The following is a 26,142-nucleotide window of genomic DNA, read 5'->3' as shown; positions in this document are numbered from 1 at the left end:
GGCAACAAAAATGATTAGGGGACTGGAACACATAACTTATGAGGAGAGGCTGAGGGAACTGGGATTGTTTAGTCTGCAGAAGAGAAGAATGAGGGGGGATTTGATAGCTGCTTTCAACTACCTGAAGAGGGGTTCCAAAGAGGATGGATCTAGACTGTTCTCAGTGGTAGCTGATGACAGAACAAGGAGTAATGGTCTCAAGTTGCAGTGGGGGAGGTTTAGGTTGGATATTAGGAAAATCTTTTTCACTAGGAGGATGGTGAAACATTGGAATGCGTTACCTAGGGAGGTGGTGGAATCTCCTTCCTTAGATATTTTTAAGGTCAGGCTTGACAAAGCCCTGGCTGGGATGATTTAGTTGGGGATTGGTCCTGCTTTGAGCAGGGAGTTGGACTAGATGACCTCCTGAGGTCCCTTCCAACCCTGATATTCTATGATACTATGATATTCTATGATCACACTTCTAATATATGTTAGAGTCAATGCAACCCATTTTGAATAACGTCTTGAGGTCCAGTATGGTAAAGTATCTAAGGGCCTGATCATGCAAGGTGTACCTTGCCTCTTAGGTAGGGTGATGATATTTCCCTATGCTGAATATGGGACACCTGGTAAAATTACTCTTATTTAAGTAAAAAGGAAAGGAGTACTTGTGGCACCTTAGGGACTAACCAATTTATTTGAGCATGAGCTTTTGTGAGCTACAGCTCACTTCATCGGGTGCATACTGTGGAAACTGCAGAAGACATTATATACACAGAGACCATGAAACAATACCTCCTCCCACCCCACTCTCCTGCTGGTAATAGCTTATCTAAAGTGATCATCAAGTTGGGCCATTTCCAGCACAAATCCAGGTTTTCTCACCCTCAGCCCCCCGCCCCCCCCCCCCAAACTCACTCTCCTGCTGGTAGTAGCCCATCCAAAGTGACCACTCTCTTTAAAATGTGTATGATAATCAAGGTGGGCCATTTCCAGCACAAATCCAGGTTTTCTCACCCCCTACCCCCCTCCAAAAACCACACACACAAACTTACTCTCCTGCTGGTAATAGCTTATCCAAAGTGACCACTCTCCTCAGAATGTGTATGAAAATCAAGGTGGGCCATTTCCAGCACAAATCCAGGTTTTCTCACCCCCCCACCCCCATACACACACAAACTCACTCTCCTGCTGGTAATAGCTCATCCAAAGTGACCACTCTCCCTACAGTGTGCATGATAATCAAGGTGGGCCATTTCCAGCACAAATCCAGGTTTTCTCACCCCCCACACACAAACAAACTCACTCTCCTGCTGGCAATAGCTCATCCAAACTGACCACTCTCCTTACAATGTGCATGATAATCAAGGTGGGCCATTTCCAGCATAAATCCAAGTTTAAACAGAACGTCCGGGGGGGGAGGGTTAGAAAAAAACAAGGGAAAATAGGCTACCTTGCATAATGACTTAGCCACTCCCAGTCTCTATTTAAGCCTAAATTAATAGTATCCAATTTGCAAATGAATTTTTTTGGAGGCGGGTGGGGGGGTGAGAAAACCTGGATTTGTGCTGGAAATGGCCCACCTTGATTATCATACACATTTTAAAGAGAGTGGTCACTTTGGATGGCCTGTTACCAGCAGGAGAGTGAGTTTGTGTGGGGGGGGGCTGAGGGTGAGAAAACCTGGATTTGTGCTGGAAATGGCCCAACTTGATGATCACTTTAGATAAGCTATTACCAGCAGGAGAGTGGGGTGGGAGGAGGTATTGTTTCATGGTCTCTGTGTATATAATGTCTTCTGCAGTTTCCACAGTATGCATCCGATGAAGTGAGCTGTAGCTCACGAAAGCTTATGCTCAAATAAATTGGTTAGTCTCTAAGGTGCCACAAGTACTCCTTTTCTTTTTGCAAATACAGACTAACACAGCTGTTACTCTGAAACCTGTCTTATTTAAGTGAGTTCAATGGCAATCAATCAGAACTGTGCAGTATGAACGTTCAAATTAACATCAAATTGACTGAGCCCCTGTTAAAAAGAAATACTGCATAGTTGGATTCTTTTTATTTACTTTCTTATCTTTAAGGCTTTAGGGTTCATATGTGGAGGGGTGATACACACACACTCCCATATACCTCTCTCACACAGGGAAGGTGACTAACCGATCCGACCCGACACTCCCTGCCCGGCGCAATCTGCTCTCTGTGCCTGGCTGGGCCCCTGGGATGGACCCGCCTCTCCTGGTACCTGGCACTACGTCTTCCGGAAGCAACATGGGGGGAGGCACTCAGGGTCACATGCTCCACTCCTAGATTTCTGCCAGGGCTCACACCAGAATGTGGCCAGCAGCAGCCTTTTGGCACTGTGCAGAAGGGAAGGGACTGGAGCTGCTTCTAGCCGCAGGGGAGGAGGAGTGCGGGAAGGGATGACCTGGCCTGGGTCTTTGCAGAGCTCATCTCTCCCTCCACCCCCATCCATGGTGGCTGAGAGCAGCTTGTCCTTTCCTGCCCACACAGTGTTGAAAGGCAGCTAACACCTCCAGGATGTTGCTGGTCACTGAAATAACCCAGCTGCCTCCTGTCCCATGGCTACAGCACGGGCAGGAAGGGGTTAAGCCCTAAGGATGCACTGTGCACCAGGGCCAAGGGAAACTGACTGCAGGGGTTTCAGCAAACCCGGCCAGAGACGTGGCTCAGCAGAGGAGGGGGCCTAGGTCACGGAGCAGCCCCGCACTTTCTGGGGGCAGGACCCAGGGCAGTGGGGGCCGGTGAAGATGGTTCTAAACCCCTGCTTGGGGAGCTGCTGTGGAGCCCGCAGGGCTGGGGTGTGATCAGGGTGGAAATTGCTTCCCCTCAACACCACTCCGGAGCTTAACTGAGGGGTGGAGAGGCTTCCCCATGCTAGCACTGTGCAGGTCTTGGCACATGCAGGGTTTGGCTCCTCCTGGCCATTGCCTCAGCCAGAGGGTCTTCAGCTTTCCCAGGGCACCAGCCCAGCCAGAGGCAGCGGGGGAAGGAAGGAGCCTGCCGGCCAGGCTGTTGGTGAGCTGAGCGCTCCGACCAGGGGCTGGTTCTCCGCACAGCGCTGGGAGCAGGATGCGCCCCGCCGAGGGCAAAGCAGGGAGAGGACAGCGAGAGGGGGAGCACATAAAGGGCCGATGGGTGGTAGCAGAGACGACATGTAACCGGCTGCCGCCTGGCACCTGCCCACACTCACCGGCCATCGCAGCTCGCAGTGCGCAGACAGCACTGTCCGGAAATGGGACCGGGGGGCGGGGACACCTTGCTGGCCGAGAGCCAGCACACAGCGGGGTCTGCGCTGATGGACCAGCAGGGGGACCGGCCAGCCGGCCCTACGTGCTGCATCTTTGCACCACCACCAGCCTTGCACACCCATCCCCATAGTCGGCCACTGGAAACTTCCCCACCCACCCACCGTTGGTAGGCTGGTGAGCAGGGATTTGGCTGCAGCAGGACCTGCCAGTACTGATGAGGGGAAGACAGAAAATATGGGACAATTTGTCTGTTTTAAAGAAAAAGTCGGGACACCTGCAGGAGGGCTTAAATATGGGACCGTCCCTTTAAAAAGAGGACATCTGGTCACCCTGCTCTTAGGAGACTCTTGCACCATGTTTTGCAGGATTATGGCCAAATGTATAGTGTAAACTGAAGTATTGCTTATTATTTGTTTTATCTTTTCCTCAAACTATGTTGTGTCTATTTTGGGCTGTTTTTCTCCTAGTGATAAAGCGGGTGTATACATTTTGCGGGGTTTTTTAGTTAAGTAGGGAAATAGAACATTTCTGTTAATCCATTTCCAAAGTTTGTGTTTCTTAATAACATCTCTAGGTCTGCTAGAGGTCTTAGCATATCTTTCCCTGATTGTTCCAAAAATGTCTTAATCGGAAATATTGGCACATTGGTAACAATAAGTTAGCTAGCTCTCTCTGACCCAGAGAAAGTAACATACCATTCAAACATATCTATTCAAATTACATTATTCCTGCCTCAAATCCAAAGAGCATAATTTGACTATTCAATACAAGAGGATATATGGGATTGTTATAAATTGGTGCCAAGGGGCCCATAGTTGGAATATGGTTTTATTTTTCTGTTAGTTTCCAAATTGCAAGAATGTGCATAATGAATGGTTATCTAGTCCTTCTGTTTTATCATTTTTTGAGGGAGAAATAGCACATGTTGCAGACAGACTTGGCCTACATGCTCAGGTTCCATAGCAACCCAGTGTTGCTGCGGATTCATTTTGTACCAATCAATTAGAAATTTTGCTCTGGCAGCCAGAATGAAAGCATATGGGCCAAATCCTGCTTGCTTTACTCAGGCACGTAATCCCATTGGCTTTAATGGGATTACTTGGGTGAGAAAGTGGGCAGGATTTACCCCTATATCTTGGATTTCCTTCTTGCTTTAATTTTATTAGATTATTTATTTATTTATTTGTATTACTGATCAAATTTTATTTTTTGGCTTTTTATCCATCCATGAAAATGTAGATAATTCTTTTTGATGAGGCTGTCAGATTATGTTTGATTCATATACATAATAATTGTTGATACGTGTAATATAAAGTGTTTATATGCCCTGTATAACAAGTCATACAGCTGTGAGTGTAAATGACTGGTACACATCTTCATCGTGTAGCTTGTAGAATCCTCTGTTGCATCCATATGCATAAGATGGGGTTTTCCAGGACACACAGCAATACATGCCAGTGACCTGCAAATTGCTGCATGATTTCAGTCGAATCTTTCGTATTAAAGGTCTGATCATGTACCGCTTAAGGCACGTGTAACTCCCACTGAAGTCTGTGGAAAGTTTAGTGTGTAAGCAGTAAGGCGGCAGACGATTAAAATCAGTGTTGTCAATGGGGGGGGCGGGGTTTCCCCACGTTTTTCTTTTCACTAACCAATATGTCAGTATCAGAGAAAATAAAATCTAATGAACTACAGTATATTGTGTGTGAGTGTGTATAGTATAAAGTTATATGTATGTGTATATATATAACATTAACCATCTGACATAAACTGACAAAAATGTAGACATTTTGAATTTAGGACTTCTTTTCAGATCATTATGCCTACTGGTCAGTCTTATTGGGCTCTAGATAAAATGTATGATGGTATGTGCAACGTGTGCTGCCTGACCTAGGCACAGCGAGGAGACTTTGAGGCATATTGGTGTTACCCGGGTGAGACCAGAGAATCATTATACTCTCGGATGAACTCAAACAGAAAAAGGGTAAAAGACAAGAATATCATATCACCCATCGGCGAACACTTCCACAAAAGGATCACTCCATATCTGACTTCCCAGTCCTTGTCCTCAAAGGAAACCTGCACAGCAGTTTCAAAAGATGAGCCTGGGATCTTAAATTCATAACTTTGCTATTCACTAAAAATCATGGATTTATGGCGTATTACAACAATCTGTAACCCATTAACGCCCCCGTGTGTGGTCCTGTGACTGCAGGGGTGTTAAAAGGTCACTTCATATTGAAAGGTCCTTTAGAATATGTTAACTACTGAAGATGCCACAAGTACTCCTGTTTTTTTTACTTATGCTAAACAATCTGTTTCACCTTGTATTTAGCTGTGACACTCTGAGTACCTTTCTCAGACCTAAGCAGAGCTCTGAGTAGCTCAAAAGCTGGTCTCTTTCACCAACAGAAGTTGGTCCAGTAAAAGATATTACCTCCCCTACCTTGTCTCTCTAATATCCTCTCAATACAGCTACAACACCACTGCAAACAACATTATGTTTACTAAGAAAAACTGTGCAACCATGATGTGGCATGTGTTTTTGTTATGGTCAAGTAAAGCTTTTTAAAAACATTTTTTTAAGAAAGTTTGACAGAGTTTTCATGCTGATTTTTCAGGACTTGAGTAATTTTGATGGATTTCTCATGATCGATTTCTCTGTTTGCCAGAAGCTGGGAATGAGCAATAGGGGATGGATCACTTGATGATTACCTGTTCTGTTCATTCCCTCTGGGGCACCTTGCACTGGCCACTGTCAGAAGACAGGATAGTGGGTTAGATGGACTCTTGATCTGACCCAGTAGGGCCATTTTTATGATGATTTTTTACTATTTGGAAAATGTGACAGATTTATCATTATGACTTTCATATGAAGCGTTTCAAGGAAAAAATTCATTGTTAAATGCATTGTCCTGTATTTTAACTTATTATATGTCTGTTTTTATATTCCCTCTGTTTTTAGTGATGTACTGCACATATTCAGACATCAGGCTTGAATAAATATAACAGTCTTTCTTTTAGTCACTTGGGATTTTTGATTTGACAGTTTTGTTTGAAAATTTGTATGAAATATTTGTATTATCCATTAAGTATTAAGATCCAGATCCTGCAAACTCTTTGCAGTGTGTTTGCAGAACTGGGGCCTAAATACTCACTTTGGGCCCAATCTAACTTCTTTTGATGTGAATAGGAGCTTTTCCTGAGTCAGGAGTGGCCCTATATAAATACTACTTATTATACTGCCTCTCTCTTGACTTCATGAAATTATACTGTCTGGATTTACTTTTATTCTAGCCTGTTGCTAGTCAGTTTCATTGGCGTGCTGACATGCAGTAGCACGTCACTGCAGCTTGAGTCTTTCCTGCCCCCGTTTTCTCATGTGAGTAAGGGCTCTTTGGGTTATAAACAGTACAGGGGAATGATTAAATCCAAACCAAGAATGGTTCTGAATAATTGTTAAGAAATCACAAAAGCATATCTAGTGATAAATTTAGTAAAAAGTAAAAAAAGCCTAAATTTGGTGTTTAAATTTCTTGATAGTGTACATTTCGTTAGAGACCCACGTTCTACATTAGATTGGAAATGGCAGGATTTATAAGAAGCACACTGTACAACATATTCATATTTAAGTGTATGTATTTGTGTGTCTATATATATACATAAATATATAGACATGCATATGCAGTGTGTAAATTCACACACAGTGCATATGTTAATAAATATGTGCAGTATGTCCTGTTTTTGAAAGTCCCCCCCTCCCCCACTGTGCATGTTTTCTGTTGATTTTCCTTGTGTGCCTTATAAATTTTTATTTTTCTGTCTGTGTTTGTGTTTGTGGTTCACAGGTCCTCCTTTGCATTGTTCATCTGCTTCATCAACCCCTATTGAGCAGTCCCCCTCCCCTCCCCCTCCCCCTGCAGCCAATGAGAGCCAGAGAAGGTTGCTAGGCAATGGTGTGGCCCAGCCAACCCAGGACTCTGACTCTGAGGAAGAGTTTGTCCCTAATTCATTCTTAGTTAAAAGTGGCTCTGGAAACCTCTGTGTACCTGCCAATGGTGAGTTATTCTCTCTACCTACTTTACTGCTTGCTTGTCTTACAAGTTGTGTGGGGGCCTGTAGGATGCAGGTTTGGGTTGCCTCCTGGACTTTGAATAGTAATTCACCCTGTGTTTGATGACATTCTGCTTCAGTTTTACAGTCACTGTGTGCGTTGTTTTAAACTCCTTGTGTTTCCTGTGGATTGTGTCCCTGTATCTCTGCTGAACGAAGCATTGCTGTGTTGGTTGGAACAAATCACCTAACTTGAGACAGCACCTGAGCCCAGCTCTGAAACGCTGATTACTGCTGAGGCAGTAGCTCGGCTGAAATGTCACACAACTTCACGTTAGTGTTTTCGCTGCGGGTCTGTAAAACTTTCTGAGTAAATTTTGTGTGTCAATGTCAGGAACATTTCCTTTCAAATGACCAGTTCGGAGATCAGATGGAATTCAGGCTTTGTGAAATGTTTACTTTGATTGAATTGTAAACAGGCCAGGGGATTGTGTCCTGGAGGACTTCAAGACTATGAGAAACTTTTCACTGGGTCTGCTTTTATGGTTTCACTGGGACTTCCACTCTCAGACTGGTACAGATGCGAGACAGTCTTAGTGGCTTCATTATGAGAATACAGATTTAAAAACTAATTTCTAAAGCCTCAGCCTGCATGTTTTAACCCAAATATGAGTTGTGACAAGTGACATCAGCATGTTACCTTCACACGCACAGGCCAGAAATAGGTTATGGATCCAAATTTCTGCAGGTAGCCTTGATAAATTTCCTAAAGGCAAAATACAAAAGCAGCAACAGGTCTCTATCCTACTAGGTACTGAAGGCTTCCAACTCCCACTTACCTTAGTGGGAGTCACCCAGGAAAGGGATCCCACTAAAAGAATGAGGATGTAAAGGAATGCAAAGGAAATAAAATGATTTGCTTTACAACTTCGCATCCTAAAGACAATGACTTGTAAAAAGGGAGACAAAGCTAATTGATACAGCAATGTTAAATTCATCAAGGACAGTGTAACCTGATGTAGTGCAGATATCAGCAGTGAAACAACAAGGGCCAGTCAGCCCACTGCTATCCAGCCAGAATGATAATTGCAGGAAGGTCTGATTTATGGGGGTGAAGCCATTCACAGACATCTACCAAAAAAAAAAAAAAAAGTGAGAGAGGTTTACAGCATCTGGTAACAGCTTAGCCCCATTTCTGTTGAGGTTTTAAGAAGGTTTCCTAGTATGGAAAGGGAAAAAAGTTTGACACTGAATTAATTCCTCCCCTCCTCACTTTCCTTTTTCTTCTCTTTCTTGCATTTGCTATGGTAAAAACTTCAGGGCTTTTCAGTGGAGAAGGTTATCTTTCATGAATTGTTATCATAAGGAGAACAGGGGGAAAATACAGTGGTGCATTCATTCAGGAAACTGTTTAAAATTCATATCCTCCTACCTCCCTTCAATCACTAGTATAGTCAAGCTTGCAGTGGTGTAGATGACCCTTTAGTGTTCACAGTAACACAGTGCTGGTTGGAGACAAAAGCTGCCCAATCTAACATCCTCAGTAATTCTTATATGAGCATAGTCTATCTATCTGTCCATCTATCTGTCTCGACACCCCCTCCAGGTAGAGAGAGAGAGAGAGAGATTAAACCCCTTAATCTCTTCTTTTACTAATTAACTGAACAACAGAAAAAGCATTGTTCAGAGTCTACAGTGAGTTGATGACATTATTGTATTATTGATGTGCTGGTGAGTTAGTGAGACTTTAGGCTCTTCAGCTGTCTGCTTATTTATACTCTTCTCCTTGCATCAGTTTGTCAAGGCTTTACATTCCCCAGGGCCTTCTTTGTGTGTAAAATTCTGCAGGTTGGTAATAAATATGTCCCACACAGAGACAGTGTGTCTGGGGTCTCATTTGCTTGGTGACTCGGGTTGTTCAGTAATGAGAGGTGCAGGTAAATCCAGCACATTTGTGACCTGCTACAATGTCACCCTCACTCTGCTATCAGCAAAAAACAAAGGTGACCTTTGAAAGCCTCATTGACTTATTATGCATCCTATCAGCCCATAATCTGGGAGTTCACCTGAATGAGAAGCACAGACCATACAAGTCCATCATGTCTAAAATGCTAAGGCTCTTCTGACCCCTCAAAATTGATTTAATTGCCTTGGTTCCTTAAAGTTCTGTTTCTATGAGGCTTAGTCAGCATAGACTTTAAATGACAAAGGCAGCTCTTTATGTCCCCTAAATGGGGAAAATTAGTAAAAGCTTATTTTGGTTAGGACTAAGTTTAATATAGTTAGAGCACTCATTCTCTGTGTATAGTGGCTGTCTCAACAGCAGGACTGCCTGAGAATGCCTGGCTAAGGATTTGTGTTGCACTTTTTAATTGATCCCTGCTAGGTTTTCTTTCCACAGCTGTGTAAACTCAGCTTTAGAGGAGTCCATCCAAAGTAAGTAACACCCATGGAGCTGCTGTTCCAAATCCCCATGTAAATTGCAAATATAATGCACATGGAACAAAAGGTATTTTTGGGGATACATTAGACTATTCTTTATCTGAGTTCCACTCCATCGAAAAAGGTACTAATGTAGTAGTATTTTTGTGAAAATGTTCAACTAAAATTTCAATTTAATATTGAAGAACTAAAGTAGTAGGTAAAGACCCACAGATTTTCTTTCTTCAACATTTTATTTTTGTGCTCCATAAATTGCAAACCCATCTTTTCTAATTAAAATCAAAGAGTAACCCCGTATCTCTGTTATTAATAGAAATTTTAATAACAGAAGGAATTTTCAAAATCACTTTTCACTTTGCTTCTTATTTATGTGAACTCCCAGATTCCTTTTTAAGGATATCTTTTAAGCCATATTTTTCAAAGTGACTGGTGATTTTGGGTGCCTCAATTTTTGGGTGCCCAACTTGAGAGACCATAAGAAGTCCTGATTTTTGGATAGTGTTGGGTGGTCAGCACTTTCTGAAAATCAGGCCCCTTTAAGGTATCTCTAATTGGGCATCCAGAATCACCAGTTAGTTTTCAAAGTTTCTCACCTTTAAGACAATCTTAAGAAAAATCAACTACACCGACATGCTGCCTAACAAGCAAAGAGGAACATTATGAGATGCCATAGTCAGAAATCTGTCTATCTGTGGTACTTATATGGCCCCCATAACTATAGTATCTGAGGCCCTTGCAATCTTTAATCTGTTTATCTTCACAACACCACTTTGAGGTGGGGAAATGCTGTTATCCTTACTTTACATATAATGGGAACTGAGGTACAGAGACACTAAGGCCCAGATTTTTAACATTATTTAGGGTTTGCTGTGCTCGGCATTGCAATACCTAACTGATTTAGGAGCCTGGATCTCATGAGAAATAGGCTCCTAAATCAGTTAGACATTACAATGCTGAGTGCAGCAATGCCTAAATAGCTTTAAAAATTTGGATCTAAGTGACTTGCCCAGGAAGTCACACAGGAAGTCTGTTGCAGAGCAGGGAATTAAACCTGAGTCTTCCAATTCCCTAACCACTGGACATCTTTAGATATCTTTAGGTTTTTTGTTTTTATGAGGTATACAAAGCAGCATAGGCAGATAGGAAGGATAGATGAAGATACAAGAGAAAAAAAACATCTGCATAACCTGCTACATCTGTTCAGGAACTAAGATGGAGGCTCACATTTTTTAAAGTCACCTCTGATTTTGAGCCTCTCACTGCCTGGGTGCTAAGCTTTAGGGATCATGGGACAGAGCACATACAACTCCAGTGGAAGTCAATGGGAATGGCAGAGGTCTAAAGATGTTATCCAGAACTAGGCCCCGATCCTGAAAGGTACCCCACATGGGTCTGTGTGCCTGTAGAGAGCCCCCCCACCCCAATGAAGTCATTGGGGCACTGTGAAGGCTCAGAAGTCCATCTGTTGCAATAATTTACAGGATCAGGGCCTTAGAGGCCATGTTTGAAAATTTGGAACCAAATGTCTTTTTGAATTCTTCCTGAATATTAATCCTTTAATACATGACTGTTTGCAATGCTGCTTGTCCTTGCTGCCCACTCCTTTGCACCAGTCTTGTTTCATTTGCTGTCCGTGAGGACATTACTTCACAAATAGCAACATTACACCGTCTGCCTGTGTCACCCAAGGTGAATGTAGAAGAGTCCTAGAACGGTCCTAGAAAAGCTAAGGGTAGGATTCGCTCTGGCACAATGTTGTTATACCTTTAATGCCAACAGCGCATTCAGTGCTGTGCAAGACATAGACAACATAGTCCCTGCCTCAGCAAGGTTTTGCAATCACTGAAGTCAATGAGACTGTTCACAGCGTAATGTTAAGTATATGTGTTAGTCTTTTAGGGTCAGAGACTGAGGGGCTGGGGCAGCTACAACTGAAATCAGTGGGACTCTTTCCATTGACTTCAGTGGGATCTGGATCAGGCCCTACAAGCTCCCCTCCTTCAAATCAATGGCAAAAATGTTCTTTCTCTTTAGAAAGTTACAAGAACACCAATGCTCTTCCCGTCACCAGCTGGCTCAGTTCCTGTAGGTCCCCCAGTTTTACTTAGGATTAATTTGCTCCCCCTTTCCAATTCTTCTGTCTAAGCTAGGTGCTGGGTCACTTCACAGTGTTAACACTTTCCTAAAGCCTACCCTTTGGTCACTTTGAACTGTGGGAATAGAGACCGGAGTGGCTTCACATGTTGCCACAAGGCTTTGTTTTCCCATCCCTCCAAGCCTCTTGTCTTTCCTGTCTACACTGGCAGAGTTACATTGCCAGCTGTTACAGTGCCGCTGAGGGGAAACCGCTGTTGTGTGTTCACACTGTCAGCTGTCTGTGCAACAGCGTGTTCACACTTGCGGCACTTGCAGCGGTATTCAGAGAGGTGCACTCTGGGCAGCTATCCCACAGAGCAGCTCTTCCTCTTCTGCTGCTAAGAATTGTGGGAAGGCAGAAGGGGTCACAGGGCATCCTGGTTCCTGTCCCAGTGCCCCGTGATGCATTGCTTTGCATCCCAGAAATCCCTGTGCTTCTGTTCGCATTTGGCGCCATCTTTCAACAGTTTGTGTACTGCGTGCTCTGCCTCTTCGGTCTGCAGGAATGGAACCCGCACTGCTGACTAGTATGCTGCTGGCTCTAACACGTCATGAGTGGCAATGGAGTTATTCCTTAAACTACAAAGGCAAGAGGAGTTCGACATTGATCTTGCCACACTCAGTAGCTACAACGACAGGTTTCAGAGTGACAGCCGTGTTAGTCTGTATTTGCAAAAAGAAAAGGAGTACTTGTGGCACCTTAGAGACTAACCAATTTATTTGAGCATAAGCTTTCGTGAGCTACAGCTCACTTCATCGGATGCAACACAACACGATGTAGCTACAACATGAGATTGCTTGTGGCATTCACAGAGATGCTGACCACAGTGGAACGCCGCTTTTGGGCTCAGGAAACAAGGATTAAGTCGTGGGATCACATTGTCATGCATGTCTGGGATGATGAGCAGTGGATCCAGAACTTTCGGATGAGGAAAGCCACCTTCATGGGATTGTGTGATGAGCTCGCCCCAGCCCTGTGGCACAAGGACACGAGAATGAGAGCTGCCCTGTCATTGAAGAAGCATGTGGCGATTGCACTGTGGAAGCTGGCTACTCCAGAGTGCTACCGATTGGTCACTAACCAGTTCAGAATTGGAAAGTTGACTGTCGGACGTGTGTTGATGGAAGTGTGAAGGGCCATTAATCGTATCCTGCTTCAAAAGACCGTGACTCTGGGCAACGTGCGTGACATTGTGGATGGCTTTGCACAAATGGGCTTCCCTAACTGCGGAGGGGCGATAGATGGCATGCATATTCCAATTCTGGCACCAGAGACCGAGCCACCTAGTACATTAATCAGAAGGGGTATTTCTCTATGGTTCTCCAGATGCTTGTGGATCACCATGGGCTTTTCAGGCTGGTCTGGAAGGGTGCATGATGCATGCATCTTTCGGAACACTGACTTGTTCAGGAAGCTGCAAGCAGGGACTTTCTTTCCAGACCAGAAGATCACCGTACGGGAAGTCAAAATGCCCATTGTCATCCTGGGAGACCCTGCCTACCCCTTAATGCCATGGCTTATGAAGCCATAAACAGGGAACCTTGACAGCAGCAAGGAGTGGTTCAACAACAGGCTGAGCAAGTGCAGAATGACTGTTGACTGCGCTTTTGACCATTTAAAGGCCCGCTGGCGCTGCCTATATGGAAGGCTGGACCTGGTCAGTGATAGTATTTCTATGCTTATAGCCGCATGCTGTATGCTTCATAATATTTGTGAAGGGAAGGGTGAAAGCTTCACTCAGAGCTGGATCGCTGAGGCTCAGCGTCTGGAGGCTGAATTTGAACAGCCAGAGACCAGGGCTATTAGAGGGGCGCAGCGCGGGGTCATAAGGATCAGGGATGCCTTGAGGCAGAAATTTGAAGCTGAAATCCACTAATATTTGTTGCTATGCTCGGGAGTGCAGTGCTTTTAATGCTAGGAGGTGATTGTGATTGGTGCAGATGATGCACTGTGAAGGTTTAAGAAAATTGCCTGTTGCTTTGCAGGGCTCGGTTTGCTTTCAGTTAATGGAATAAAGATTGCTTTCAGACCAAAACAATTCTTTTATTAAAAAACAACAACCGAAGGCGAGAGGCAAACAAAAAAAACCATCAGCACTGTGGGGGATGGGGGAAGGGAGGGTCCCAGGAGGAGGTGGGGTCCCGGGATGGTTAAAGATTTGTGTATGTCCAGGTATCATATGCAGCCTTGTCCTCTGGAGTACAGTGCAGTTGGTACTGTAGTTCAGCAGGGCTAAGCTGCAGAGCGATGGGTGTTGCGTGCGGTGGGTACTGAGCGTCTGCAATGCTGGACTGTGACGGGGGAGGAGTGGAATGCAGCGGGTACAGTCTGGAGCCAGGAGGTTGATAAGAGCGTGTTGGTGGTGTCTGGAGAGCGCATGGGAAAGAGTTTTGTGACAGCAGCTGCAGGTGAGGGTGGGCACAGAGCTGTTCAGTTTGCAGTGCTAGTAATGCCTGGAGCCTGTCCGCTTGGCACTCAATAACATTTAAGAGCCACTCCGTGACTTCGTTCTGGTGCACCGTATTCTCCTTTTGGTCCCTTTTCTCTCTGTCCTGCCACTCCTTCAATTCTTGTTTTTCGGCCATGGAGTTTATCATGACATCACGCAGGAAGTCCTCTTTAGTTCTTCATGGCTGCTTTCTAATTCTGCGCACCTGTTCAGCCGGCAATAACAAAGAGGGAGGCTGGGATCCCAAGGTCATATCTCTGAAGCCAAAATTAAACATTTTACGAAGCAGTGTTGTTTGCAACACACAGACCACTGATTCAGTGATTTAAAACACAGCCACTATTCACATACCTGTCACTAACTGGCTGACCCCAGCCAAGCACACATAAGCCACAAGACCCCCAAAATGGTGAGTTACTGCAGGGGCAGGGCAAATCAGTGTTCCAGGACCATACTGTACACTGGGCACGTAGCTCTTGGGGAGACCCAGCACTGTAGCGGGGCCTTATAATCATTAGTGTCCCCACATTTTTCACAGGCTGTATTCATTATGGAAGACACCTTGCTGCTGAGGATGAGCTGGGAATCAAAGGAGGGTCTTTTCCGAGACTGGAGCTTCCGCCCTGGACCTTATGAGGCTCACCTGTGTGCAGCAATGGCCCCCCCATCACCCCCAGTGATGGCAGAGTGGCATGGGAAAGTTACCCTTAATGGGGCAAGAAACAAAACAGCTCTGCCAAAGAACCTGCGGCAGTGGATTGCCCAGTATCTCCATCAGAGTTTCATGGAGATCTCTGAGGCAGATTCCCGAGAAGTGAGGGAGTCAATCAACACGGTGTTCCACTGTTCAGACTAAGCATGCGGTGGTACTTGCATAATACAGACACAAGCCTGCTTTCTGCAACCCTTCTGCCCCCAACAACTCACTTCAGCGATTCCCAGAATCAAAGCCACTTACCAGGGGCCTCCTCTCCTGTTTGCACTTCTCCAAGCTCCGACAGCTGTGACTGGCTAGCCTCCTCCAGGGTAGAGAAGAGCTCCTGGCTGCATGCATCTCTGACCTTCGAGTTGTCCTCTGCCTCTGGGTCCCCCTCCCCCACCACGTCCTCATCCAAGATTTCCTGCTCCTGGCTCGGTCCACTCTCGACTGGCACACAAGCCACCAAAGTATCCACAGTGGCCTTTGCAATGGAGGTGGTGTTGCCACCGAGTATCACGTCCAGCTCTTTGTAGAACCAGCAGCTCGTGGGAGCAGCACCGGAGCGGCGGTTTGCCTCCCGTGCCTTGTGGTAGGTGTTCCACAGCTCCTTCACTTTGACCCTGCACTGCAATGTGTCCCGGTCACAGCCCCTTTCTGTCATGCATCGTGAAATCTGTCCGTAGGTATCATAATTCCTGTGGCTAGAGCGCAGCTGGTACTGGACAGCCTCCTGTCCCCAAATGCTGATGCGGTCCAGCAGCTCGGCATTGCTCTAAGCGGGGGATTGCCTGGTGCGTGGAGCAAGCCTGGCCACCTGGAAAGATGCGCTGAGACCACTGCACGCATCACTGAGCAAACAGGAAGGGGACTTTCAAAATTCCCAAGGAATTTAAGGGGTGGGGCTCATGGTTGGTCACCTGAGGGCAGGGCAGTAGTGTTCCAGCCGATGACCAGAGAGGTGAGAACAGGCATTGTGGGACACCTCCTGGAAGCCAATCACAGCATTGTAATCGACCAGGGTGGCTACTCTGGCACCATGGCGCTGCAGCCCTGATGCAGAAAACTGTATGCCTCTCATCGGGGTGGGTTTTTTACAGCGCTGCAACTGCGCAGTTTCTGCGCACTAGGTGGCTTGGCAGTGTGTACACCTCAGGAGTTACACCGCAGAAAGCTGCTTTACTGCGCAGGAACTTGCCAATGTAGACAAGGCCATAGAGTGTATTTATCTGCAGTGTTTATCACTGAGGTGCTAAAGATCAGAAAACTTGTTTCCATCTCTAATTTACCTCCCCAGTCCCTCTCCCCCACTCCCTCAAACATATCTCCTTAGCCCCTGCAACAGCTAGCCAGCCACAAGTGGTCACCCAGGTCCCTCACACGTGCGAGCTAAAGGGGTAATTCATTTCAGCCTCACTCATGGCTTCTTAGATCCTCATCTGGCGCAAAGTGGTGTTGCTTTATTGAAGTCAGTGGAGCTGTGCCAATTTATGCCAGCTGAGGAACTCTTCCTGAGGAGCATATTAGTTAAAGATAGAAAAGTCTGTTATTATCATTATTATATTATTTATTTATTATTTGTTTCTTTTAGCACCCAAGATGTGTAAGGCACTTTCCAAACAGAAATACGGCAGATTCTCTGCTCCAAGGAGATCACAGCTTCAGATGCATCTGTGATTATTATCATTATTTTTCATGATATGTTTAGATTTATGAAGGTGTGTTTGGTGCTGTACTAATGATATACAGACAGTCCCTGCGCCACAGAATGTCTAATCTTAGCACCTGATCCAAAGCCCACTGAAGACAACTGAAAGACTCTTATTGACTTCAGTCTGTTTTGAATCAGGCCTTGTGTCTCTGAACTTGCAGATACAGGTGTGCTTAAATTTAATAAGCGTGTCCCGTTGAAGTCAAACATCCATCTTTTTAACCATGTGCTTAAATGTTTACAGAGTTGTTGGCTTAAAAGATAGTTACAAAGAAAATAGTATTCAGTGGGGGAACCCAAAATAAAGGAATAATTGAAGGATTTAAAACGTAATTGTACTTTGCGAGACTCTCAGAAGTAGTGAATGTTGAGGGATTTGAATGAGAGAACTTTTGAGGACTTCAATAATGTAAATAGTAATAATTTATGTTTTGCAATCTAATTATTCATAATAAATCCACATTATATTAAATCTTCTTTCATGTAAAAACTAGATTCCCCATCTCCATACACACACACACACACACAAAGAAAGAGCCACAAATGTAGAGTCCATTCTCTGTCCTCACAGTGAGTGCACAGGCAGCATGTCCTGATATTCCAGTGTTTCCCACTGCATTACATGTATTCAAAGTAAATGATAATTAGGTTTTGCTCCTATGTAGCATCTTACATCAAAGGATCACAGTGCCCTTTAGAAATGTATATTTAAATTAATCTCCCAGCTTCCCTGTGAAGTAGACATGATTCATGACCTTATAAGATGGGAAAGTGAGGAACAGGAAGCCCCAGCACTTTTTAGAGTATCATAAAGAGAGCTCATTTTAAAAAAAAAAAAAACCCTACAAAAATGTTTGAATGATTTTCTTTACTGTTTTAATTTTTATTTATTGTGAAAAATATGTTTTCGATCAATTGTTAATTTATCATTTTCCATTTTTGAAATAAGAAATATATTTTAATAATTATTTTTGGTCAGCTTAGTCACATGATCAGTTTTGTTTCCAGACCTTTTATTTCAAAATTTAAATGCAATTTTTTTTGAAAATTTCAATAAACATTTTAAATAAAATATTAGATAAAAAATTTAGTGAAAATTTTCAAAAAACAATTTTTGCCTCACAAAGTTGATGTAGAAAAAAGTATTTTTGCTCTATCCCATTCAAAATATTTTGACTAGAGTCACTAATTTTGAGTACTTCAGCTGTTGTATATCTAACCTGAGGCACTTGGGACTCGATTACTAGTGTTACTGAACATTGCCATTGCTCAGTTACTTCACTGAAGGCGTCCCAGATTGGTGGGCACATCTGAAAATGTGGGCCTGAGAGATTTGCTAAAAGATACACAGTAAAGAAGTTGCACTAGAACCAAAGCCTCTTGATTCCCAGCCCTTTGTCTTTACCATAAGACCATTGTTCCTTCAATCAAGAGAAGAGCCGCAAACTGCCAGGAATGAGGAGGATCAGACCTGAGCTCTTTCCTTCTCCAGTCCCCCTACCAAAGGGGGTGAGGGGGGGATAGAGCCTGTCCTGCTGAGTTTTTCCTCCCATTCCACGCCTGCTACCAATGGAGAATGATTAGGACAGGGCTAGCTTGTGAGCTGCAGAGCTTTTATAGGACATGGAGCCCTAAGTGGCTGCTTAAAATGAGATGACTTGTTTAAAACTGGCAGTTGTTTGGCTTAAGTATGAGCCAAAAATAAGAGGCAGTTCACTAAAGTCATATGCTCTAGGGCCTGATCCAGTCCCACTGAAGTCAGTGGGAGGCTTTTGGTTGATTTCATGAGGCTTTGGATCAGGCCCCTGTTGGAGCGAGGGTCAAATCCTTACCCCACTGAAGTCAGTGTGTTGTCAACAAGAAGAGGGTTTGGTCCAGAGTGAACAACCTGAATGGTGAATGCACAGAAGGTTGTTTTCCTGCTGATACTAAACATCACTAATAGAATAAGAACAAAGTTATGACTGTCACATTCAGTGTAGGGGAGCAGTAAAATGAGATCTATCCAGACTAGTAAAGAAACACAGTGAAACAGTTAAAGCAGATTTATAGCATTGTAGCTGTGATAAAACCATATCTCTGTGTAAGTAAATTTACAGAGGAGTGTTTTGGGGTTTTTTTTGTTTAACACAAGCCAGATTGAAACGTGTACACGACAGAGTCCCACTCAGAGGAAACACAACTGGAACAAATTATATGCATTCAGATTTGTTAAACTGAATTGGCAGCAGAAATATTCCTAGTAACCTGAGCATTACAGCAGCATTGGTGTAGTTAAAGTTATGTCAGCATTTTCATTAAAAATCCCTGCTTTCACGGGTTTATATCTGCAGTAAAAATTCATTGTGGGCTGAAACTTGACAAGCTGTATAGGGTCTCATCTCAGGAGAAAAAAAGATTTTTACAAAATTGAAAAAAACCCAGCCCCTATTTAATGGCTTAAAACATCAGAGCACAAACAAAAATAGCAGTGTTTTGGCTTTGATGCATGTCTGTGTTCAAAAACTGCTTCATTTCTTTGAACGTGTAACAATTAAATGCTCAATAAAATCTCACTCCAAAGACTGAATTAATCGCTATGGTATTCAAGAAAATGAAATATTAATGTATGGGGCCAATTTGTTACCTACTCACCACAGGATCACCAGTGTTTTGACCTACATCAGGTCATGCTCAGAGAAAGAGATTTCTGGGAGACTCCTGACTAACATGAAACACGGCTCCAAGTAGAATAGATCTGATTGAAAGGTCATTCTCTGAACAGCTGAAGAAGGGTAATAAAGAAAAGGCAGTGTTCTCTAGTGGTTGGAGCAAAGCACTGGGAGTCACAAGTCATCAGAGATCCATATCTGGCTGTGCCACAAGATTTACTGTGTGACCTTGGGCAAGTCACTTCCCTTAAACAGTCTGTACCTCAGTTTCTTCATCTGTACAATGAGAACATAGAAAGTCAGTTGCAGGACTGGGAACATAATCATGGAATATCAGGATTGGAAGGGACCTCAGGAGGTCATCTAGTCCAACCCCCTGCTCAAAGCAGGACCAATCCCCAATTAAATCATCCCAGCCAGGGCTTTGTCAAGCCTGACCTTAAAAACTTCTAAGGAAGGAGATTCTACCACCTCCCTAGGTAACGCAGTCCAGTGTTTCACCACCCTCCTAGTGAAAAAGTTTTTCCTAATATCCAACCTAAACCTCCCCCACTGCAACTTGAGACCATTACTCCTTGTCCTGTCGTCTTCTACCACTGAGAATAGTCTAGAACCATCCTCTCTGGAACCACCTCTCAGGTAGTTGAAAGCAGCTATCAAATCCCCCCTCATTCTTCTCTTCTGCAGACTAAACAATCCCAGTTCCCTCAGCCTCTCCTCATAAGTCATGTGTTCCAGACCCCTAATCATTTTTGTTGCCCTTCGCTGGACTCTCTCCAATTTTTCCACATCCTTCTTGTAGTGTGGGGCCCAAAACTGGACACAGTACTCCAGATGAGGCCTCACCAATGTCGAATAGAGGGGAACGATCACATCCCTCGATCTGCTTGCTATGCCCCTACTTATACATCCCAAAATGCCATTGGCCTTCTTGGCAACAAGGGCATACTGCTGACTCATATCCAGCTTCTCATCCACTGTCACCCTTAGGTCCTTTTCCTCAGAACTGCTGCCTAGCTATTCGGTCCCCAGTCTGTAGTGGTGCATTGGATTCTTCCGTCCTAAGTGCAGGACCCTGCACTTATCCTTACTGAACCTCATCAGATTTCTTTTGGCCCAATCCTCCAATTTGTCTAGGTCCCTCTGTATCCTATCCCTGCCCTCCAGCATATCTACCACTCCTCCTAGTTTAGTATCATCCGCAAATTTGCTGAGAGTGCAATCCACACCGTCCTCCAGATCATTTATGAAGATATTGAACAAAACTGGCCCCAGAACCGACCCCTGGGGCACTCCACTTGACACCGGCTGCCAACTAGACATGGAGCCATTGATCACTACCCATTGAGCCCGACAATCTAGCCAACTTTCTACCCACCTTATAGTGCCTTCATCCAGCCTATACTTCTTTAACTTGCTGACAAGAATACTGTGGGAGACCTTGTCAAAAGCTTTGCTAAAGTCAAGAAACAATACATCCACTGCTTTCCCTTCATCCACAGAACCAGTAATCTCATCATAGAAGGCGATTAGATTAGTCAGGCATGACCTTCCCTTGGTGAATCCATGCTGACTGTTCCTGATCACTTTCCTCTCATGCAAGTGCTTCAGGATTGATTCTTTGAGGACCTGCTCCATGATTTTTCCGGGGACTGAGGTGAGGCTGACTGGCCTGTAGTTCCCAGGATCCTCCTTCTTCCCTTTTTTAAAGATTGGCACTACATTAGCCTTTTTCCAGTCATCTGGGACTTCCCCCGTTCGCCACGAGTTTTCAAAGATAATGAAAGATAATCCATGCGCTTGATTCTCTTCTCACTCCTTTTATGGCGGTGTAACTCAGTTAGCATCATTGAAGCTCCCTCTGATTTACATCAGTCAGAATGAGAGGAGAATCAGACCCCCATGTCTCTTTACTCCCAGTCACAGGGCCCTTAAGAGTCTAGATTATTGTTTTTGTAAATGTTTCCAAATTCTTGGGTGAAAGGTACCTATACAAGTACCAAATATTACTGTATTATTTAACATATCTGAGCCTAGACCTGAAAGGGTTAAGGGCCTCCTGGGAGGTGCTATGTGTTCTCAACTCCCATTGGGTTGAGTGTTCTCTGCACCTGGCAGAGTCATCAGAAAGCTCTTTGAGACCTTCAAATAAAAGCCACTATAAAATGGCAAAGTATTGTAAAATAGTGTGAAGAGTTTGGTGACTATACACTCACAGCTGCCTCATGTTTTTATTGTGAAATTGATCTCCAGTTGGGAAGGAATTCAAAGCTTTTGATACCTTCCTCCATTAGTTGTTTTCAAGGCAGAAGCCTCCATTTTAAAATGACTCTGAGGCCTTTGAACTTTATTTATAAACTGAAATTTGCTAGCTATTGTAGGCCACTGATTGACTTGTAAGAGGGAAGAAGCCAGGAATAGCTTTCCCTCCAAACTATCTGTTCCGTAGAACTAAACATCCAATAACTTCCCAGCCTCAGGGGATGTATCTTCCCCTCCTTTCTATTATTTTCTGTGGTTTGCACTGTCATTTGCCATATGTATTATGACACACTGTTAATCTCAACCTACAGCTTGAAGTCCTTCATGTGGCTCTCTCCAGTTAAGAAATCCCCAAATAACTCAGGGATGTCTTTACATATCAAGGATGAAAGCTTCTTCTGAGCTTTGTTTTGTCATTCCAGTGTCCCATAGACCTGGGATCTATTCCTGCCTCAGCCACTGATTCCTCATTCAGCCTTGAGGAAATCACTTAACTTCTCATTGCTTCAATGTCCCCATCTTTAAAATGGATGTATTGTAATAACAACCACTTACTTCACAGGAAATGTGAGATTTATTACATTACTGTTGTAAACCATCGTGGAATTATCAGATGATAGGTGCTATATATAATCCTGTGTCCCTAATATGCATGTTACTTATTACTGTCAGTGGGTGTTTTGCTGTGATATTAGGCTCTGTATCATTATATGTATTATTACAAATCATTCAGTCAGCCAAACAACTAGGCTTTAGATCCTCCCACACAAGTGGAGAATTGCGTTCTGTGGCAGGGTTCAAAAAGATAAGGTGGCAACACATGCACATGAGGATGAGGAAGAATTTGGAAATATGCAAGTGGCAGCAGCACAGAATGGGTGACGTAGGGCACCACTATTCATAGAGATTGTGAATTCCTGCACATGGAAGTGAAGAAAACTAGAAAAGATAAATTAACACAAAACAATGAACACACCCATAGCTTCTTTTCAAATGCACGTTGCTTCCAGATGTGAATCTGCCTCTGCAACACACACAGCAACATTTTAATATGTTGGACGTCTTGAATGAATAGATGGCACTGATTGTTTTACTCCTTTTTTACACTTTACAGTTTTATTCTGTACCAAGATTTTTGGACTTGCAAAAAGGTATTATTGCAATAATGCACTTTTCATACTTGAAATTTCTTTATTTGTATGATATTAAGTTATTACTTTAAACAAAACAAAAAAAAAGAAAAAACAACACCACATGTCTCATTAGCATGACAGCTATGATGGTGGATAGGATATCTAATAAATAAAGTACTCCAAGACCTTGGAGTGCTTCATAGGTAAAGCTAACAACTACAACATCAGTGATTTTGATACATTAGATGGTAATGAAAGAAGCACAGCACAGAAGTGGTGTGATCAGATGATTTAGTTATAGCTGCAAATCTGGTTGAGGTGTTGTGGCAGCATGAGGGAACACTGAGCATTGTATAAGAAATTCAGCATTAAGCCTCTTGCATTAATCTAGTCTAGTTGTGATTCATGCCTATGTGAGGGTTGTGACAGTGATGTGGGCTACAGAGTTGCTTATCTTGGCAAATCTAGATCATGTAATTTTCGGACCTTAACTCCTCCCTTAGCACCAGAGAGTCTCTTATCACCCTACCAATGCAAGATTGCTTCTCACATAGTAGATTTTGCAAGAGTTTTGTGAAGTCTAGTTTTAAACAATAGGACTTCTACCACTTCCCTTGGAGGCCTGTGTCACAGCCTAATATAGCTCAGATATTTTCCATGACAGTTGATCTGATTTTTTAAGACTTATCTCGTTACTCCTACTTGTACCATCCAAGCTATATCTCACCTAAAAGTTTGAAGGATGCAAATTCTTGTATGAAATTACCAAGCCCCCACTCCACGAGGTAGTTGCTTATCCAAATTATACATATTTCCTTCATTTGTTCTTTCCTCATAAAGTACTGCCTGATCATTTTTATTGCTCTTTGAATTACATTGTTTTTCTATGCATTTCTACTATTGCAGGTCAGTGCAGGATGATACTGTTCCATATGTGGTGTTAGTTCTTGGAGAAAGAAGGATCAAAAAAGGATGAAGGGTCAGGGTCAACATGGAATTCCATTGTTTTGTTCATTTTATACTATTTTTTAAAGAAAAAATTATTAGGATCAATACAAAGAGGTAGCAAGTAAGAGAACTCATAGCCGACATTAGGATCAGCATACTGTATACTAAGTTAGAGGCATCCTTGCAGTATTGACTAGTCATGCTTCCGCTGCACAAATGAAACTTGAAACAAGTGACGGGCGCAAAGTGTAATCACTTCCAGCCAAAATTTGCTCCAAGGTACCAGACCACCCCTCCCTCTCTCATGTCAGTCAGGTCAAAATATCAGCAGTCCTTAGCACTTATGTAGTTCTTTACAAAGTTGGGTAAGATCTGTTATATCACCAACAGATCTCTCCAGAAACTTGTTCCACATAGTGCTTTTTAATAAAAGTAATATTTCTATTACTCCTTTCCTTCTAGGATCTCTAAGTAATTAGCAGACATTGATTAAACCTTTTGACACCTCTGTGAATCAGATCAGTATTATCCCCATTTTACAAAGGGGGAAACTGAGGCACAGAGCATGTAGATGACTAGGCCTTAGGTCACACAGGCATTCTGTGACAGAATCAAGAATCAAATTTATCTGCCCATAAATCCAGTCCCCTATTTCCAACCACTAGGCCATTCCCTCTCCCAGAACAGTCAGAGACACATAGATGTTGCTTCAATAAAACCGATTTAAGTATCAACAAAGAAGGGTCACAGTGCATTTGATGGAATCAGCCCAGATCGTGCTTTTAACTGACCATTTCCCCAGCCTGATTCCACCAGTTGAAAATGGCTCAACGGGAGCAGGGGTTTCTTTCAGAGCTTAGTTCAATTGCATGAATTGTCTCTGTAATAACGAGGAATCCGTGTGGCACCTTAGAGACTAACAAATGTATTGGGCCTAAGCTTTCGTGGGCTAGAACCCACTTCATCAGATGCATGGAGTGAAAAAAAACAGTAAGCAGAATATATATCATAGCACATGAAAAATGGGAGTTGCCTTATCAAGTTGGGGGTCAGTGCTAACGAGCCAATTCATTTAAGGTGGAAGTGGCCTATTCTGAACAGTTGACAAGAAGGGGTGAATACCAAGGGAGGGAAGATTACTTTTGTAGTGCTAACGATGCCAGTGTAATCAAGGTGGCCCATTTCCAACAGTTGACAAGAAGGGGTGAGTATCAGCAGAGGGAAAATGGCTTTTTGTAGTGACCCATCCACTCCCAGTCTTTATTCAGGCCTAATTTGATGGTGTCCAGTTTGCAAATTAATTCCAGTTCTGCAGTTTCTCGTTGGAGTCTGTTTTCAAAGTTTTTTTGTTGAAGAATTCCTACTTTTAAGTCTGTTATTGAGTGTCCAGGGAGATTGAAGTGTTCCCCTACTGGTTTTTGAATGTTATAATTCTTGATGTCTGATTTGTGTCCATTTATTCTTTTGCGTAGAGACTGTCTGGTTTGGCCAATGTTCATGGCAGAGGAAAACCTAGTCCTTTTTGTCTTTACATGAAGTAAATTACATTGGCTAGTACTTATATAGGCCCAAATCCTGCAGTTCTTTCTCAGACAGTATTCCCATTGACTTCATAGTCTCTTAGGACCATCCATAACCGCACTGACTTCAATGGGATTTTGACTGGAATAAGGACTGAGTAAGAATTTAGGATTGTGCCAAAGGCTGTAAGCTGTATCTGGAACAGTTTTTCCATTTCTTCCCTATAAACTCTTAAGTGTGTATGCCAGTGTGAGTCCATGCCAAAACTTCCCCCGAGTCTATAGTGAGGTAAAATACAAACAATTCTCCTATGACACTCTAAATTGGGGAGTGGTTAATGTCACACAGAAAACTGACTCGAGCCCTTTAGGTTATTAAATGCTACATGGTCCTCTAATCGTTGCCCAAATCCAATGCATCTCTACTTCGCCCCCTCTGTTGGAAATCAATTTCTATATTCACTACACTACACATGTACACTATACAATACAATACACTGCACTATACAATAGAAACTCCTCGAATTTTTCTTACCTCTTAACTTAAGCCTATGTCCCCAAACACATGTGTATCCAATAACCTAGAATAGATCAGAGTTCTCTTCTAGCTATTTTACTTTCTGTCTCCATCTTTGTTTAGCATAGTGTTGATCTACAGGTTTCAGAGATGGCCTTCAGACACTCATTAAAATTCTTCTGTTGTTCTCTTTAGGCTATTGGAAGGTAGGTAACTATGGAAGTCTCTTTCAAGCATGTGAAATTTTTCCCTCTACTTTGTTTTAATATTAGTAGCTAGGCTATAGATGGTCCTGAGAATCAAGAATGTTTGTATGCTAGTTTGGTAAATTATCATCTTCCAGAGGAAGATGTACTGTACCAAGCATT

The 26,142-nt window shown here is 43.3% G+C and overlaps 1 protein-coding gene across 1 annotated transcript in view; it reads left to right on the top strand.

Annotated features, from left to right (window-relative positions):
- TENM4 (teneurin transmembrane protein 4) overlaps positions 1-26,142 on the top strand; it is a 523,302-nt gene that overhangs the window by 184,478 nt on the left and 312,682 nt on the right. The window contains exon 4 of the mRNA XM_073335791.1: positions 7,103-7,312. Coding sequence (XP_073191892.1) covers positions 7,103-7,312 — 210 coding nt within the window. The remainder of the gene's footprint in view (positions 1-7,102; positions 7,313-26,142) is intronic.

The sequence above is a fragment of the Lepidochelys kempii genome, chromosome 1, assembly GCF_965140265.1.
Source record: "Lepidochelys kempii isolate rLepKem1 chromosome 1, rLepKem1.hap2, whole genome shotgun sequence".
Taxonomy (NCBI): Eukaryota; Metazoa; Chordata; order Testudines; family Cheloniidae; genus Lepidochelys; species Lepidochelys kempii.
Note: the sequence above shows the minus strand (reverse complement) of the source record. Positions and strands in the feature narration are given on the sequence as shown.